Raw genomic sequence first — 20,065 nt, 5'->3', positions numbered from 1 at the left:
GGTGGGGGCGATGGTGCCGTCGGCGGGCTTCTGAAGAATTTTGTCTTGTAGTCTCAGGAAAAACGCGTCGTCGGCGGGGTCGAGGGCGCCGTCGGCGGCCTAGTTAAATTCTCCACATTTTAGTCTTTTTCACTCCAAATTCGCTCCTTTTTGCATCTTTTTGCTCCAATGACCCTAATTCATCATTCCTGCAACAAAACATCAAAAATACCTTTCTTTAAAGTGCAATAACATCAAAACAGTATAAAATAAATATGAAAATTTCAACATATTTTCCTTTGATGACCTACTGACCAAACTTTGATTTTGATCTTCCTTTGTTTGAGTTTCTGTCACGTGATCTCCCTTTGGAATCAACATTCAGCGATGAACCTGAACTCGAGGTCTCGCCAGAATCTTTCCTGCGCGCCTCTTCAGCCAAAATAAAATCATGAATATCATCATATTTCAGCTTAGATTTACCTACAGAACTGTTAACTGCCATCCTTATGACTTCCCAACTATTTAATAATGAAGCTAACAAAATCAGCGCACGTATCTCGTTATCAAAATCAATTTCAGTAGATGATAATTGATTTGTGATAATATTAAAATCATTCAGATGTAGAGCAACCAACACACCTTTTACTATCTTCAAGTTGAATAATATTTTCATCAAGTGCACCTTGTTATTCGTTTATGGCCTGATAAAGCCGCCATGAGATCTGCGGTAGTCCTCTCTTTGATGACGTTGTGGGCAACCGATCTCGACATGGATAATCGAATAACTGATACACCTAAAATATATAGTATTTTTATACACATTTTTATACCTATTTTTAAGATATTGCACTTTAATGAAATGTATTTTTGTGTTTTTTTTTTGAAGTTTATAGAAAAAGAAGTGAAAATGGATGCAAAATGGATTTATGAAGAAGTGGCGCCTAAGCCCCACTTTTGGCACCTAACAGACAGAGTTCAAATGTGACTAGAGCCTAAGGGCCACAGTTGGGTGCCTAGGAGCTAAAAATGATTACCCCATTTAAAATTAATTCGAGTAGAATTTTTAAAAAGGTGTTTGAAGCAACCCTTGATAAAAATATGAGAAATAACCCGTATACACGAAAATTTATTCAATTGGCTTATAAGGAGACAGTTTCTAGAAGATTCATTAAATGGAGACACCTTTTTGAAGAGATACCAATGTACCCCTTGGATTTTTATAAGAAAAGACTTAGACTATCCGAAACAAGAGGCCAGCAACCACCCACCAAAAGTTCACATTACCATCGCCTCCGGCCACCTTTATTTTATTTTATTTCATTTTGAGTATTAGTTCGTATTGTGAGAGATGGAAGAGAATTCAAAGGAACTTCAAGACTTTTGGTAGAGATAAATTGAGATAAGTGTTTATCTTTGTGACTACACTTGGCTTTTAATTTAGATTTCTTGTTTGTGTGCATGATTTCTACTTTTAAACCCTTGTGTGGTTATATTTTCTCCATGAATTCTGAGTAGTTTTCTTTATCTTTTTCTTTAAAATGATAAGTGATTAAATGTTTAAATGAAGTTGTGTGAAATATTAGACTTCAAAATTGGAAGAAGTTGAGATGATTTAAGATATTGCACTTCATTTGCTTCTTGATTTGACCAATTAAGATGTTAATACCTGTTGTGAGAACATGTAAGATCCGAGATGGTTTTGTCTCAGTCAAAAAATGGTTAGAATCACATATTGATTTCATGAATGAGAATGTAGTTCATGGGGTTGAGTGCAAATAAATAGGAAAATATATTTTAAAGGGTATAGAATTAGAGGACTTTAGAGTGACAGGCTAAAGCCCCCAATTTGATTTATAGTTTTAGATTTTGATATGAGATATTAACACCCAGGTGGAGGGAGAAGAGGGAACTCTTGAGTGAGAGCTAGTATCTTTCCTGCCTAGTCGGTCTTCAAAACTATTCAAACTATAGATTAACTAATGTTCTTTATAGCATCTTTAGTAAGCGTAAATAATATTATTGCTCCTATTTGGCCAGCACATTTTGTATACTTCCATAACTAAATTTCTATATTTATCATTAATTCATGATAAGGAAAAAGATATTTTACTTATATGCTTCATTTTGCAAGTATTTTAGTTAAGTTAATTAGTTGTTTACTTTATTTTCAAATTAAACAAAAATTACAAAAAGAATCAAACTTGCATTCCTATTTTAGCATCTTAAGTTTGAGTAAGAATACAAATTGCTAAGTACTTTGTCATCTAAAACTAATCCTTCCCGTGGGTTCAATATTTGGGACTTAACCAGAAAAGTTCTATATTAAAAAAGTTTAATATTACTTGATAATGATATGTATACTTGCGTAGTATCTCATATTGAAATATTATAATTGTATTCTTATTTGCTTCATTATTTGCTTCTTATTTGCTTCATAGTGAAAAATTTACCTAGTCTTTGCTTTGGATCAAATTTTTGGCAGCAGTTGTAAATTAAGAATATATATTAAAGAAATTAATTGCATACATTGCATTTTACTTCTATCTATTTAGAAAGTTAGGATCAATGACCCCCAGAACCTGTCGATCCAACAGATTTTATTCCGCCTCGTTCATCTTTTCTGGTCGTTTTCCCAGTAATTGAAGATGAAGTTTCTTCTCATAGAGGTAGTCCTCTATTTGAATCCTTCAGTAAGCAAATATGTACCATTGAACTTCTCGATCCCCGATGCCATCACTTCGTCTCCGCGCATCTTCTTCTTTAGATCTGAACTAAAGCTCTGATACTAGTTGTGAAAAATGATGACAATAAAGTGAAAGATGGAACGAGAAAAAACTGCACTCAGAAAAAACACCAGAGCGACACACATATTTATGTGGTTCAACAAATTTGCCTATGTCCACGGAGCTGCAGAGGATTTTACTACTTTGAAGAATTACATTTTCGAGCGCCTCGATGTTTACAAGAAAATCACTATTTTCTTCTCTCCCTTCCTCTCTCTCTCTCTCTCTCTCTTCCTCTCTTTCTCTCTTATAGGACTTGGCTTGGTCTTTCTTGGCTTGTGGCTTTTCTTATGACAAGTCATAAGAGACTATTTATATAAATTATGAGAGCAGTAGGTGGAAGGTAGGTGAGCGGTATGTGGGAATGTAGGTGAGCTATAGGTGGGATTCTTAATTAGGAAGATAATTAAAGTGGATCGGGTCTCCACATTACCCAACATTGTTAAGAGGACATTAAAGTCTATTGTAGTTTGTCCTGCCGTTGAGACTAAGGAAGTTGACCGTAAAGGAAAATCCATCCTTATAGAAAAAGAGGAGTATGTTCCATAGCCTTCCGTGTTCAAGATCTAGTTCAGTTCCAAGTCTCTGCCTTGAAGAAGAAAAAAAACAAAACCAACCAAATAAAACTCAACAAGCCTGAAAATAAGGCTACCCCAAAACTGTCCTATATTAGGTGGGAGCAGATTCTATCCATTGTCCACCACGCATGGCAAGGAAAATATTTTTCGGATTGCTACTAGTCCTCCCTGATCCTTCCATCACCTCCCAAAAAAGAAGAAGACGTCATTCATCTCAAGGATATGCTCTGTATTTTAGAACCATTCTCATAGAAAAAGAGGACTATGTTCCATAGCCTTCCATGTTCAAGATCTGGTTCAGTTCCAAGTCTGTGCCAGTGAATCACACTCAGTGACGAAATAGGAATCGCTCTGCCTTGAAGAAGAAAAAAGACAAAACCAACCAAACAGAACTCAATGAGCTTGAAAATGGTGCTCCCCCAAGACTGTCCTATATTAGGTGGGAGCAGATTCTATGCATTGTCCGCCACAAATGGCGAGGAAAATATTTGTCGGATTGCTGATAGTCCTCCCTGATCCTTCCATCACCACCCAAAAAAGAAGAAGACCCCATTCATCTCAAAGATATGCTCTGTATTCGAGAATCACACGCAGAAAGAGAAGTGCTCGATCCCTCAGACCTTGCACAAGATGGGATGCCTAATCTCCCCACAGATGAAAAAAAAAGAAAAATCAGATCGTAGATATCAAAAGAATGAATTACCCCGGATGCTTGCCAAGCACTTCTCTTGGGGGACTAATAGATTTGAGCAACTCCAACTTCAACTTAAAGGCCCAAAATGACAGACACCGCCATCACTGAAAAATAACACCTTCACCCTTCCACCAAAGATAGACTGAAACACCGTCCAGCTTTTTCACTGATACATGATGAGTTGCTTTTGAGGGCTAAGAAGACCTCTACCAATATGAACTTGCTCGTACAGATGTTACGAGCCAGGAATAGTACTTGCCCAATGAAACACCTCCGTAGGTATCCCGTCTCATACTCAGAAAGAATGTATGGAGATGTAAGACATCAGAGGAAGTCTATGATTTTGTGGGTACACAATGTACCATTTTGGTTGGAAATCCCCAAAAGAAAACCCATTCAATAGAGTAAAAAATGAAAATACTAAGAGCCAAGGTCAAACAGTTATCGACAGATAGAAGAAGGGTCTCCCTCGAGGAAGTGGAAGAGGAGTTTGTGGAGATAAACATATGAGCTACCTCATCTACACGAGAAGTGCCACCATAAAGCAATGAAGAATTAATAGAAGAATTGCAAAGGATAATACAATAACGAGATAATAAAATCAATTGTCTGGAGGAAAAGGTTGAAGAAATGATGACCAAGCTAGATGATATGCACAACTTACAGCAAGTGACATAGTTGTCAGCCGTTGAGACCAACCGACCGGAGGTAGTCCACATTTTTTATGACAAAAGAGAATTGGCAGAGGTCAAGGAATAAAATTGGAAGAAAAAAGATTCCACCAAAAGTGAGATCCCTGTAAAAGTTACTACTCAACCAGTTGAGCAATGAATCAAAAAGATGATGGCCCGGGTAAGGGGCATATCACTTGTTCTGAGGGGCTGACCCTACTCGAAGGAATTTGATTTAGTACAGTATTATAAGGGCTTCGTAACTCCACTTTTCAATGTGTTTTATGGGACCAGAAACCCTCGTCAGCATTTTGCACACTTCCGAGCAAGTTATTGCACGTAGGGAGTGATTGTCTTGTTCTCCCAGTTCATCAGCAGCCTTATGGGTATCACTTTTGACTGGTATACCAAGCTGCCCAATGGGTCTGTCAAGACCTTCACCAAACTAGAGAATCTCTTCATTCAGCACTCTATCAGAGCCCAACACCACATTACAGTCAGTGACCTGGTCGCTGAAAAATAGAAGCCAGGGGATACTCTCATGGACTGCATCCTTTGATGGAGAAATCTCAATATGAAGTGTGAGCTGCAACTCCAGGAACATCATACCATCAAGATCCTACTCAAAAACATTCATCGACTAGTGGAATTCATGCTCAAAGGTTTTACCATAAGGACATTCAGAAAGTTGCTTAGCAATGTTGCCAGTCTCCAGTAAGAGGCAAAGCAGTTGAGTGTGAGAAAAAAGATAGAAAAGTCAAAGCTGACAAGGGCATTTCAGAACAAATCAACAAGTGTCTCAACAGTGTAAAAAGGCAAGCAGCTGATGCAAGTGCAACCAGAGCAGAAAAGGTAGTGATAAAATTCCAATACACCACACCCACAGTAGTCCTTACAATTGCAGTTTCAATAATTGACTCAACAGATGACAAAAAAGAAATCAATGGCCGAACAGATGAATTAAGAGTATCCATTCAACATAGAGGCCATGGCTAAGATCTTCCATAGCATGCTAAAGATACCAGAATTCAAGCTGCCTGAAGCAAAGAGACCAGGGGAAGTTGATATGCAAGCTCAGCCCAACTATTGTGCTTAACATAGGTTGTTGGGGCACAAGATTGAAGATTTCCTTGTCATCAAGGACTCTTTGGAGTGAAACTTCAAGGCAGGGAACATAGCCATTCTGAAGGAGCACTTGAAAGAGCCTGAAAAAGGTTTGATCAATGTGAGCTTGATCAGTGAATTTGTTCTTGTCTACCCCTACAAAGGATAAATATGGATGGGATGTGTCATGGACCAGATCTTTCGAGAAGGTCCTTAACAAGATGAAAGTTGCTATGGCTTCAGTGTCGACTTTGAAGCCACCACTTCCAAGAAAAAGAAAGAAAATAAAATAAAATATTGACTATTATTCCCATTGTACCTCCTATTCCTTCTATTCGTACTCATTGTCCAAGTTTGGTCTCCGATTCGGGGGAGAAACCCCTTGATTCATTGACTTTGTATGGATTTTTCTTGGTCTCTCCAGGGACAATTAATGCAAGTACTTTTGATTTCAGTTACGCTTTGGCTATTTTTAATGATGACGCTTTCGAAAAAACCCAATCCAATTTTGGTCCCATTGACAATTCTCAAATCGTACACGATCTCATTGGGTCCGACAAAAATAAAAATGACAATAATAATGACAATAATAACAATGACATTGAAGATGACGTTGTTATTCTTGAGTTGCAAGGAGCATCAATTTCCATACAATTGGAATCATCATACTCAGAGAAAAAAGAGCAGGATGAAATGCTCCCAGGAAAAACTCTATGTTCGGCACAAGAACAAGAAGAAATAACTAAAGTGAGTTTGCGGAGCGGAAAAGTTCTACCTCCAAGAACAACTCCCAAAGAAAAGAAAAACAAGTGGTCATACCAGAAGAAGTAATTCCACGGGTACAATAAAGTCCAATTCAAGAAAATGCTGATAACTCTCACAACAGTGTACTACAACATCCTAGCCCATTTAAGGAAACTACCAGCAAAATTGAGCATTTATGATATCTTGATCCTCTCCAAGTAAATGAGGGAGGCATTAGTGAAAGCTCACTTAAAATCTGAGATTTGCTTGACAGTGCTTGCTATAACTTCCCCAGATGAGGATAATTCATTGGAAGGACTGACCAAGGTCACATTCTCCATTGATGACTTATTGTTGGGCACAACTAAACAAAACTGCCCACTATACATCGCAGTGAATCTTGACAATGCTACGCTCTCAAGGGTGCTTATTGACCCCGACACTTCAATAAACTTTATGAATTTAAGAATATTTGCTTATTTGGACATTGATGTCTATAGGCTAATGATAGATAAGATGAGGTTATGTGGCTTCAATCAATAAGGAGAATGAGTCGTAAAGTCAATCACATTGCTTACGAAGACCGGTGATTTGGTGACAACGACCAAATTTCATGTCAAATATTTTGAGAAATACTTTAATTTGTTGCTTGGCCGATCATGGCTCCATGAACACAAGATGGTTCCCTTGTTACTACATCAGTGCATCAAATGTATGCACGAGGGACAAGAATGCTACATAAGGTGATTTGCAACTGTTCTCGGTACACGAGATCGGCATACATAAAGAAGATGCATAATATGGCTTAATGAAGAAGATAGTTTTCTCCAGGGACATGATGATAAATGCAAAAGAAAAGGATAAAAATGGGAAAATGAAATAAGAAGGCAAAGAAGAGGAAAATAAAATTGAGGAACACCATCATGTCATGCAACCGAAGAGTAAAGACTCCCACAAAACTCACATCTGAAGTTGAGGCTGGGGATGAGGACAAGGGAGAGAAGACTCAACTGTTGAAATAAGAAAACCCTTAAAGATCAATATCGGCTTGGACTACGATTCCAAGGAAGATAAAGAGAAAAATAAAATGATGGTGATGACTCAAAAGGAGCCACAATTCAAAATATCACTCAAAGAAGAAAAGAAAAGAAAGAATATTAGTCAATGTATGAAAGGATCAATCACTATGTACAAGCTATGACCCTAACTCCTATTTCCTCAAATAAAATCAAGAATCTGGTGATTAAAGTAGTAGATAGTGATGGTACCAAACCGATCAAGTTCTAACTAGGTTCTTCTTTTTCTAGTTCTGAAACAAATGTAAAACTAGAAAGAGAAATTATCTTGAAATTAATGGAGCTTCCTGTTGAATGTCATTCTCCTTATGTTCAGAAATTTGTTTAACGTTCTTTGATACCAAAATAGTTACCATACCAATCTCACCTCTTTGAACAACTATGGAACAATCAACAATGAAATCCCAAATCAAAAGAAAGTGTTGGATTTAGTACAATAAAACCCCTGAATGAGACAAAATTTTGACTTGTTGTCGCCGAAGAACCGGATATTGAATGTACAAAAGCACATGATAAATCTAAAGAGTCTTCGATTGAAGACGCAACACCAAATTCAATGAAGAAATTAAATCAATAGTAGATGAGCTAAGAGAAGTCAACTTGGGAACTAAAGCAAATGAAATAATCCAACTCCTAAAAGACCAACATTCATTATTATTCTACTTGTGGATCACAAGTCTCTTAACAATTTCTAAAAAAGTAAGCATAAAATTATATAAGTAACAAAGCGTAACACTTGAGAAATTGGTGAATATTCCATAACCTTAGAAACATGTGGTCAAGATTCGCAAAAATAACAGACCAACAATCAGGAATTTTTTTTAGTACCATCTCCTACAGTTGATTAGCTTACACGAGGAACAATAACTTTTGCAATAAGTACAGTATAGGCATAAGTTGAAGCATGGTGTTAAACATGATTTACCAATAATTTTGTAAGAACTTATGTTGCATAAATCAAGTACATTATATTCTATGTCAACTCATTTTTTGAAGTATCTGCATGAGTTGAAAATATTTGGCAAATAAGATCATTCTACTAAGTTGCAATACCGAATCATTAAACATCATTAAACAGGGCATGGCCAGCTTCAGCGTCATTGCAAAATCACTACTTTCATGAAGCTAAGGAGTGAGTGTGTCGTGGAGGTAGTGATTCCAAAGTGAGTGTGTTATGGAGGCAGTGACTCGGGATTGAGTGTGTTGAGGAGGCAGAGACTTAGGGGTGAGTGTGTTGAGGAGACAGTCATTTGAGACTGAGTGTGCTGAGGAGGCAGTGACTCTAGAAAGACACGTGAGTCTCGGAAGTCACTGTGCAAGAACAGTGACTCAAATGCAAATTAGAAACACATGAAATGCAAACATGCAATATGTTATTCAAGCAAACATGTAAAGGTGCACAAGTGCAATTACGAACACGTGGGGGCTTGGCACACGACGACATATGAGAATGTCGATATGACGAACACAAAGAATTGTGCCCAAGTGGAAAAGAGATACCCACCATAAGTAAATGTGGGAATAAGCTTACAGGTGCACTGAGGGGTGCAGGCGTGAATGTGTTCATGGAAGCAGTATGAGATGGTCATGCAATCATAGAACATTCAAGTGGATTTGATCGATACAATCGGACAAGTGGAGGTCGATTGATTGAACCAACCAAAAAGGTCGATCGAGTTGATCGGGCTGGTGGCGACCGATCGGTCTAGTCAACGAAAGCGGCCGATCAGACTAATGTGGGCGGTCAATCCACGAAAAGGGTCGATCGAACAAATCAGACCAGTGGCAATTGATCGGGCGAATCGACAAAAGATGTCGATCAGGTCGGTGGTAGCCGATCGATCGAGTCGGCGGAAGGGTCATAAAAACCAATCAGACTGGTGGTGATCGATCAGCCAAACTAACAAAAATGATAGATCTAGTCGATCGGGTCGATGTCAGTCGATCGATCGAGTCGAAGATGATAGTGATCAAGCCAGACGGGATGTGCGACCTATCAACGATGCATGCAAAAAATGATATTATTATGCAATTTTGAAAACTCATGCAAGGCAAGTCAAATGAATGCAAAGACATGCATAAAGTGAGACCCAATCAAGCTCGACGATGAATTGGAGTCAACCTAGCTACCTCACAGGGCCCTAAGGTAGGAAGGAAATGATTTGTACCAACCACTCGTCACGCGAGGCGACTGGCGGCCCACCTCCGTTTGCTCGGCACGAAAGATTTTCGTAAGAGAAAACTTTTGCATTCTAGGAGAAAACTTTAGCATTTTAGAAAACTTTCGTGTTCTAGGGAACTATATATTAAAATTCAATTATTCTTTTGATTGTTTATATCAATTAGCTCCTAGAAGGATTTTAACGTTTGTTCAGGTAAACTCTGAGCTGGGGTTCTTTTATGTCTGTTTATTTTGTTGATTATGTGGAGATTATTTTTTTCTTTGCTTTTTTGGCTTTATTTGTATTAGGTTTCGCTGATTTCTTGTTTTGTTATTTATTTTACATACTATTCGCCGTTTCTTTATTGGAGACATTGATTTGATGTTTTCTGAGGTGGACTGACTTTTTGGATTGTCTTTTGCTCAACTTATAAAGTGATAGTTTTTCAAGCTCAAGGTTCACTTTTACTCAGGGATTATTGGTGTTTCTCTTTTGTTTTTTTTGACATTATAACTTTTAGATAACAATTTAGCTTTTTGTTTTTTTCAGTTGGTGTTGTGTTGTAAGAGAGTTAATATAAATATATATATATATATATATATAGTGTCTATTGATATAAACAGTTTATTCTGAAACCCGACATGTAAGTTCGACCCGTGACCTGCGTTCAGTATAAAAACTCAGCCGTATTTTCGAATAAGCTGCCGAAATATGCTTTTTAAGCAAAATATGCTTTTTAAACGATGAAGCGCTGTTATAACGTTCGCATTTATAAGTTGCCCAAGCGGGCCCCAAGGGGCGAAATATGCTTTTTAAGCGGTGTTGTAACGTCCGCATTTATAAGTTGCCCAAGCGGGCCCCAAGGGGCCCTTAATAGAATTGGGCGTGTTAATGTGGAGCGTTCGTCCACAATCGATCCGGCATCTTCACAATCGTTAATGACCGTTGCCTTCCGCCGTTTACCCTTCCCCTTCTAGTGTGCTACAAGTGCCACATGCTCTTCCTTACAAAACTTCCACGAATCCAACGGTAACTTCCAGTTTATGAAATTGAATGCCTTTATTCAGCAATGCATTTGAGGATCACATAGCTTCTCTTATCCAAAAATGCCCGGGCATGAAAACCCTACGCCAAATCCACGGGCGTTTACTCCGGAACCATATTCTTTCATCTTCCCCTTTTACTTTTACGCTATCCAAAATCATTAGTTTCTGCGCCCTCTCGCCAAATGGTGACATTCACTATGCCCAACGCGTGTTCGATGATATTCTCCAACCAAATGTCTTCTCTTGGAACTCCATGATAAGGGGTTTCTCCCAGGTTCAAAACCAATCCAGTGAGCCCATTGCATTGTACAGGAAGATGCTGTCTTCTGGCTTTGCTAATCCAAATAGTTTCACCCTTGCTTTCGTCCTGAAAGCCTGCTCAAACATCTCAGCCTTGAGCGAAGGACGACAGGTCCATTCCCATGCGTACAAATATGGTCTTGATTCAAGTCCTTTTGTTCAGACTGGGTTGCTGAATTTTTATGCCAAGTGTGAGGAGCTTGCTTCTGCAAGGTTTGTTTTTTGTGATATTTCTGATAAGAATTTGATAGCATGGAGTGCGATGATTAGCGGGTATGCAAGGATCGGGATGGTGAATGAAGCGTTGGGATTGTTTAGGGAGATGCAGGAGGCGGGTCTCTCTCCCGATGAGGTCACAATGGTGAGCGTCATCTCAGCTTGTGCAAAGGCTGGAGCATTGGATTTAGGGAGATGGGTTCATTCATTTGTTGATAGGAAGGGGATTAGAGCTGATTTAGTATTGAGTACTGCGCTGATTGATATGTATGCCAAGTGTGGTTTGATTGAGAAGGCAAAGAAGGTGTTTGATGATATGGTAGAGAGGGATACAATGGCTTGGAGCACAATGATTGTTGGCTTTGCAACTCATGGGCTTGTTGATGATGCTTTGAAGCTTTTCTCAAGGATGTTAGATTCAAAGGTACTTGCTTGCACAACTTGAATTAGGTTTTTTTGCAACTTAAAGCAAATTTAATCATAAACTCACACAACAACGCATATGCTAGGTCTCGAATCCAAAACCTTTTGGTTGCGAGCATAAGCTTCCAACCAATAGTCTAAGGTGGGCTACATATATGACTTGAATATGGTTTTATATATCAGCATACATAACAAATAATTTTCTTATATCACTTTTCGTTAAACTATAACGGATGAATATAATATATGTTGTTAACTCAACTTTTTTTGCATCACTTTTTTCCCCACCCTCAACACTTCTCTTTCTCCTCTAATGTTTTCCTAGAATATATGTCACCCTATTTATAGAATTCAACTATTAATTTATATACGCCTATTTATAATGACTTAAAGATTTTGAACAGAGAGTGACCATATTTTCTATTTCTTTGACATCTAATATAATTTTTTTTTTTATTACAACACAACCAAAAGCATTAAGATGAATTAACAACTATAATTATTTTCTATCTTAATAGAATATTTGGATGCTAAATATATAATGCACTATAAAAGAAAAGTTAACTATAGATTTCCTCTAATATATGACAGGATGTGTCTAGTCATGATCCGGTTAGTTGTGGTCGAGTTATTTGAGTTCACATTGTGGGTCAATGTATTAGTAAGAGTATTTTTCGTTCATTTATTTGTATTAGATTTAGGGTTTGAGTTTTACTATAAATAGGTGGTCTTGTGTTATATTAGGGGACTTTTGGAATGAGGTAGAAATATGTGAGAGCTTTGAGCTCCGTAGGTTCTTAGATAAGAATGTGTCTGCATCCACGGCGTTGGTTGGTGACACTGTATCCCTTCGTAGTTGGTGATGATATATTGGTTTCTCTTCCTTCGTCTATCATTCGGTTGGTGATTTATGTTTCTCGATCAATTACGATAATAGAAGACTCTTTTATCTTGTATCTTTATTTGATTAGCGTATCTACTTTATATTATCCTCTTTATTTTCTTTAGTTTCCATCTTTTTTTGTTTATGATTTCTATTATGTGTTTTCTCTCGATTTTCTTGTTGATCTTCATGCTTTCTTTATTATTTTCATACTGATTTCTGCACCCGGCCCATTTCCGGTATCATTCAGGCTTTTTGGTTGTGAGGTAGAAATCTGAGAGCTTTGGGATCCATAGGTTCCTATATGGGAATGTGTCTGCATCCACGGTTCTGCGTGGTGGCAACTGTATTTCTTCGTATTTGGTGATGACATACTAGGTCTCCTTCCTTTGCCAATACTATGAGTGGTAATTTATGTATTCCGATCGATTACAAGACCATGAAACTCTTGTACCCTGTATCTTTATTTGATTAGTGTATCTTCTTTTTATTATCTTCTTTATTTTTTCTGATTTCCAATTTATATTTTTCTGATTTATGTGCTTTGCATTTTCTGTCTATTTTCTTGTTAATATCCCTATTTTCTTTATTATTTTCTTGTTGAATTCTGAACCTATTCCCATTGTCGGTATCAATATTCTTCCTCAATGGTATCAATATTCTTCCTCAATGTGGTTTTCTTAGGCCCATTGTCGGTATCAATATTCTTCCTCAATGTGGTTTTCTTAGGGAGGGCATCAATATGGACATGTAATCTATTGATATGCTGACAAGTGAGTGGTGTTGTGATTGTTGGCGAGTTGATCATCTTTTGAGACATGAGATAGTTGGATGTCAAAATTTTTTACTTTTACACGAATAAAATGAATGTCAATGTCAATATGTTTCATTTAGGATTGGAAGACCATATTTGCACAAAAGCTCCAATATTGTCATGATAGATTGTTGGTAAAGTAAGTAGTTGAATATTGTGTTCTTGAAGTAGTGATTGTTGTTTGAATGGAAAAAAAACTTTAGGCTTCGATCAATTAGAAATTTGAATCACACTTTGGATAAGGATTACACCATTTTGAGAAATTTGGAATAAAATTTCAAACAGAAGTACACCGAAACAATTTCAGAAAAGCACACCAAGATTTAGGTAAAAAAACCCGAGAACGGGAAAAATCACTAATCCGCACTACTAAAAATTTTCAATATTAAGAACCAAAATTATATCAATATACAAAAACTTACAGACTTCACTCCAAATATTCCTTTATATCTCGCAAGAGAAAACCCTTCCTTCGAAATTCTCTTTGACCCTCTTCCACTTCACAAAAGCCTTGTCTAGAAAAACCACATGCGAGTTAGTTTTCGTCACTCAAATCAAAGACATCAGAACAGAATATTAGTAGGAACTGTCTCGGCGGTGTAGTCACGCCGAGAAGAGGTGTAATTATCTCAATAGCTTGTTACAAAGCCTGAAATGGATCGAACTCGGTACGTAGTTACGCTGCCGTTGCAGCATAGTCACGTCGCCTGGCATAGCTATACCTGTTTCAGGCGTGGCTACGCCATACTCAAGCTCAGGAGCGCCTCTTTGAGCGACGTAGGAATTCTGCTCCTTCGGGTACTACAGGCTCCATACTCTAACATCTCTTACTTGGAGATTGATAGCACCTGATGCATACCCACCATATTTGCATCTCTATTTTTACTATCTTCATAGTCTTGTACCGTAGTGTGGCTTACCCACTGCCTCATCTTTTCTGGACTCTAACTAAAGCCAAACATAACACTAGTTTCTCAATGGTCATCACCTTAGTCAACATGTCCGTGGGATACTGAGTTGTATGTATCTTCTCCAAAAGTAACTGCTCATCTACTGGGAGAGAATCAATAAAGTAATACCTCTATTAGCTATGCTTTATCTTAGCATGAAAAATAGCATTCTTAGCATAATGAATTGCACTCATACTAGAAAGCTCTGTATCCAAATCATCTCCTTGCTGGTCTCAGTAATAGCAATGTATTTGGCCTCCGTAGTTGAAAGTGAAACAATCTTCTATAGCCTGGAAGCCCAACTCACCGATGAGTTCCCCAAAATGAAGATATACCTTGTTGTAATCTTTTTATCATCCAAATCTCCTACCAAATATAAATCTACAAATCCTTGTAGACTAATCTTTGCATTTCCATAACGAAGTGTCATATTGATTGCTCCCCTTAAATACCTTCTAATCTACTTCACTGCCTCTAATTGATGTGTGCTTGGATTGCCCTTGTACCTACTGCCCGCTCTCGCTGCATATGCAATATCTAATTTGATATAAATCATATCATACATTATACTTTCAATTGTTGAAGCATATGAAGTTCTTTCCATTTGTATTTGCTCTGCTTCAGACTTATGCGATAATTCTTTAGATAGCTTGAACTACCTAGGGAGTGCCAATTGGGTTTGCTCAGTAATGTTGAATCTCTATAAGATCTTCTCAACATACTCTGTCTGAGGCAACTTTAGTGTATCTGCTCTCATGTTCTTATTGATTCTCGTCCTAAAGTTCTTTCTGATTAGATCTAAATCCTTCATTTCAAACTCACTTGATAATTGCTCCTCTAAATTCCTAATTGTTTCTATATATGCTCTTGTAATTAGCATGCCATCCACATATAAAAAGAGGAAGATAAAATAATTATCAAAATTTTTGATGAAGCACAATAATGGCCTAATGGCATTTCATTTACCCACTATCTGATAAGAACCTGTCAAACCTCATCTACCACTATCTCGGGGCTTGTTTCAAATTATAGAGTCTTTTTTCAACCAACTGACCAAATCTTCTTTCCCTTCTTATAACCCGACATTTGCACCATATATAGCTCCTCTCTAGATCTTCAAGTAATACTGTTGTCTTTACATATATTTACTCAAATGTAGATTTTTTTCTGCTATCAAACTCACCATAATTCTGACAGTTGTCATCTTTACTAAAAAAGAAAAAATTTTAGTGTAGTTCACTCCTTTCTATTGACACCCCTTCACAGTAAGTCTTGTTCTGTAGTGTCTACTACCACCTAACGCTTATTTCAACATGTAGATCCAATGGTTGTGTAGTGCTCTTTTTTCATCTCGTAATGTTGTTTAATCTCAGGTTTGATTCGACTTCAAGAACTACATTTCATCATCCATGGCAAAACTCCTTTAAATCTTTAACTTGAATGGCCTCCTCATAGAATTTTGATTCACCACTATTTGTGAGCAACAAATGGTACCGAGAACAAGAATACGTCTATGTCGGTCAAGTACTGCTAAACCTTCTGACTTTAGTAGCAGGTGACTAAGGAACTTCTTATGTTTCTTCTGATTGAACACTTTTTTCTCCTTTTCTCTGATCAATACTATCTTCTTTCTCAACATGCTTAGACTCCTAAGAAGTGACTGATGGGCAATCCTAAGTTTTTATCATGTCCATGTATTTCTCTATTTCATTGAAAGTAACATCTCTACTCTTAATGAACTTATAATTATGATAGTCTTAAAATTTGTACCCAAATTTTTCTTTGTCATATCCAATAAAATTGCACTTGACAAATTTCAAGTTAAACTTACTTTTGGACCCTGCATCAACATGTACATATGTAGAACAACCAAATACCTTCAAGTGATATAGATTTATCTCTTTGCCAATTCGGGCTTCTTTAGATAAGTCTTCCTTCAAATGTACTAACGAACAATGGTTGGTAGGATACACTGCGGTGTTCATTGTTTTTCCCCAGAGCTGCCTTGGAAAGTCTGCATGCAACCTCATACTTATGGCATTCTCTATGATTGTTTTGTCCATATGCTCAACTACTCCATTTTACTATAGAATTCTTTGAACAATGAACTCATGCCTGATCACCTCTGAAGCATAGTAATTCTTAAACCTCTGATCACGATACTCTCCTCCATCATCTGATTTGAGATACTTTAGCTTCAATTCTGACTCATTTTCTACCATACTCTTCTACTTCTTAAACACTTCAAATTCACAAAATTTTTATTGTAAGTAATCTTATATCTACTCGTTGTGATTGCCAATAAATGTGACAAAGTAATGGAAACCTTCAATGGACTGAACTGGAATAGTACTACATATGTCAGTATGCACTAACTTCAATTTCTTTGACTTCACTGTTGACCTACCTTTAGAGAAAGAAATTTTCTTCTATTTTTCATATACACAATTTTCATAGAAATCTAAATCTACAAATTTTAAACCCTAAAATTAATTTTTTGAAAAAAGGGACTTCATATCTTTCTTGCTCGTATGACAAAGTCTGTGGTGTCATAGGTCTGCATCCACATTGGTTCCAATCACATCAATGCAATCCGTCATTTCATTGATCGCGTAAAGAGTGTCTTCAATGTTGCCCCAAGCCCTGGACCTTTGCTCTACTGCCCCTCTGGTCACCTTCCATGAGTCACTTCTAAAAACAATCACCTACCCTGACTTTGTCATCTAACTCACAGAGGTCAAATTTCTTTTCTGACTTGGAACACATCTAACTTCAGTAAGCTTTCAGCCTATTCAATTTGGCAACTTAATATTCACATTACCCTTTTCTACTATATTATAGGTCTTGTTATCTCCCAAAGAAGCATTCTTGGACCACTCTGAGTGTAATTTCTAAACACCTCTTAGTTGTGGCATGCACGGAAGGAGGCTTCTGGTTCTACTAGCTAAGATTTAATATTGACTAGGGAAAACACCAAGGAGTCACTTTGGATTTTGCCAGTTGAGACATTTTTTAAGAGATTTATTTCTTGTCCTTTACCACCAGCTTCCTTAGAGCTTCACAGCCCTTTAAATGTTCTTTCTTTTCACAGCTCTAGCATTATCCTCTGGCATTTCCTCTGTCTGACCTAGAATTTGCTCTTCCGGACTTGAATCTGTCTCTTCATGTATTGTTGCCCAGATCTTTTTCCATAGTTTTAGCATTCAACACAAAACTTGAAGATTCATCATTCATTGTCTTTGTGTGAACTACTTTATTCAGCATCAACCCTGCAATGTCATCGAAGTTCAACTTCAAATTCTTAAAAGTGTTATCGTCGTGACTAAACCTTCTTTGTTGTTCTGCAATGAAGATAGAATTAACAATGCTCTAACATTATTATCGAATTTGATCCCCACAAAACACAACTGGTTACAATATTGAAACTATTCAAATGTTCAACCATTTAAATTCCTTCTGCCATCTTCATATTAAATTACATTTTCATCAGAAAACCCTTATTTGAAACAAAAATTTTTTTGTACATCATTATCAATGTCATCATGAAATCCACTTTAGTTTTTTTCATTCACTATATTGAATGCAACATACGAGGAAAGTGACAAATGGATCAACCTAGGGCTATTCGATCCAGCATTTCCCATTCCTCCATAATTATTAATTCAAGTTTTTTGATGATTTCTTGTACTGACAAAGATTGTTTTGTCTGTTACAACAAATCCTTCACTTGCATCCTTCTAAACTCAAAGTTTAACCCATTGAACTTCTTCACTTTGTACCTCACTTCATTGGTCATTGCTATCCCTCAAATCAGAAATACCCCTCTGATACCACTTGTTAGGATGGAAATAAAACTTTGGGATTTGATCAATTAAAAATCAAAACATTTTACGGAATATGATCACATCAATTTGAGAAATCCATTACAAAATCTCGAATGGAAGCACAACAAAATTAATGTAATGGATAACTTTTCTCGTGATTTGGGATTGTTTCCATGTTTGGGATTGTGAGCAAAAGTGATTGTTGTGAAAGGTATATATTTAAGAAGATGATTCTATATAGCTTGTGTCAAAGAGTGAACAATGTTTATTGTGAAACATAATTCATTAGGAGTGCTAGTAGAAGAAGGAAAAATTAGTTTCAACAAGGGGGTCACCTTTCAGGTTGCATAGATCTTTTTTTTTTTTTTTGGAGGATGAATTATGACACTTATATTCACTTTGGTAAATGAATAATCAAGCAACATGCATCGCTGAGAATGAGATTCAAGATTGTGCGATCCATAAGATGGAAGACTGGGATGATAGAGAAAATGAAAAGTTTTTAATTCGGTGTGGTTATGATAATGACTACATAATTTCTTAAAGGAAGTTTGCATGAAGAGAACGATGGTTGGCACTCGATTAATAATATAGGTTTTTGTGGAGAATTTTTAAAGCTAAAATGTGAGTGCGTGGGTTGATGATGTAACCAGTTGAAGTCATTTTTTACCAGGTGAAATGACATTGCTCAAATAAGAGATGTTTTATTAAGTATGGGACGTGCATTTAAATGAGAGATATCAATGAAAGCATGAAAAATTTTAAGAAAGTATGTTCACCATTATTATATAATTAGAAAATGGGCCGTTAAAAATATTTTTCCACTTAAAACGGGCAAAAATGTCATAGGCTTTAGATTTCTGCTTGTGATAGAAGAGCCACATGTAAATGGTAAATGACAAAAAAGACATGATATTTATAACTATCATAGCGATGATTGAGAAGATCCAAATATTGAAGTATAGTAACTCCAGAAGGTAAGAGCTAGCAGGATGGTATAGAAAAGCAAATTTTGAGTTTTATTGTATTGACATGAATTAAAAGTAGAACAACATACAATTGATCTGGATAATAAAAATAGCTGAGAAGCTAAATGATGCAAAACGGTGAAGGATAGAAAACCAAGATGATGATGGCATTAATAAACTGAAGCTTTTGTTGTACAAAAGGCAATCACATGCTTATTTTTCTATGATCGTTGCCACTTATGGGCATGAGCTTTAGTTGTGAAGTATGCTTTACAGAAATATGGTTCTTATGTAAGGATCCTTCGTAGAAGAGTCTAGTAAGATTTGTGTATGTGTGTGTGTGTTGTTTAGGGTAAAACAAATGGATGTAGATAGTATGGTAGTTGTTGAGAAAATTAGGGCGAAGAAAAACAGTAATCGACACAAATCCAGAAGAACACAGAGATTTAACGAGGTTCGGCAAAGATGCCTACGTCCTCGGGAGCAGAGCGGCGACCTTCTTTTCAATATTCAGAAAAGATTATAGAATAGAATATTCAGCTCTCTCAAAGACTAGGATTACAAACAAGTATTTATAATCCTAGAGTAAGCCCTGCAGTACAATATGTAATTCCCAAATTACCCCTGTACCGTATAGCCCCAACCCATATAACGTAACTTCCCAATTTGGACAGATTCTAGAATTTTCCGCTCTGCTCCGCTACACTCAAGAATTTGTCTCGTATGGTATATGAGCCATACCATAACAGATCTCCACCTTGGCGAATATCCAACCCCTTAGGAGAAAAGATACCTGGGAGTTACACCTGCACCAATGTGGGTTAGGCCATCATGCTTCTGCTGCGCC

General features: G+C 37.0%; 1 protein-coding gene across 1 annotated transcript in view; it reads left to right on the top strand.

The window, feature by feature from the left end:
* Positions 1–10,668: 10,668 nt before the first annotated feature.
* LOC110027009 (pentatricopeptide repeat-containing protein At5g48910-like) overlaps positions 10,669–20,065 on the top strand; it is a 14,039-nt gene continuing 4,642 nt past the window's right edge. The window contains exon 1 of the mRNA XM_020728267.1: positions 10,669–11,780. Coding sequence (XP_020583926.1) covers positions 10,848–11,780 — 933 coding nt within the window. The 5' untranslated portion in view covers positions 10,669–10,847. The remainder of the gene's footprint in view (positions 11,781–20,065) is intronic.

Source organism: Phalaenopsis equestris, unplaced genomic scaffold, assembly GCF_001263595.1.
Source record: "Phalaenopsis equestris unplaced genomic scaffold, ASM126359v1 Scaffold000411, whole genome shotgun sequence".
NCBI lineage: Eukaryota > Viridiplantae > Streptophyta > Magnoliopsida > Asparagales > Orchidaceae > Phalaenopsis > Phalaenopsis equestris.
This window is presented reverse-complemented; position numbering and strand designations above follow the sequence as displayed.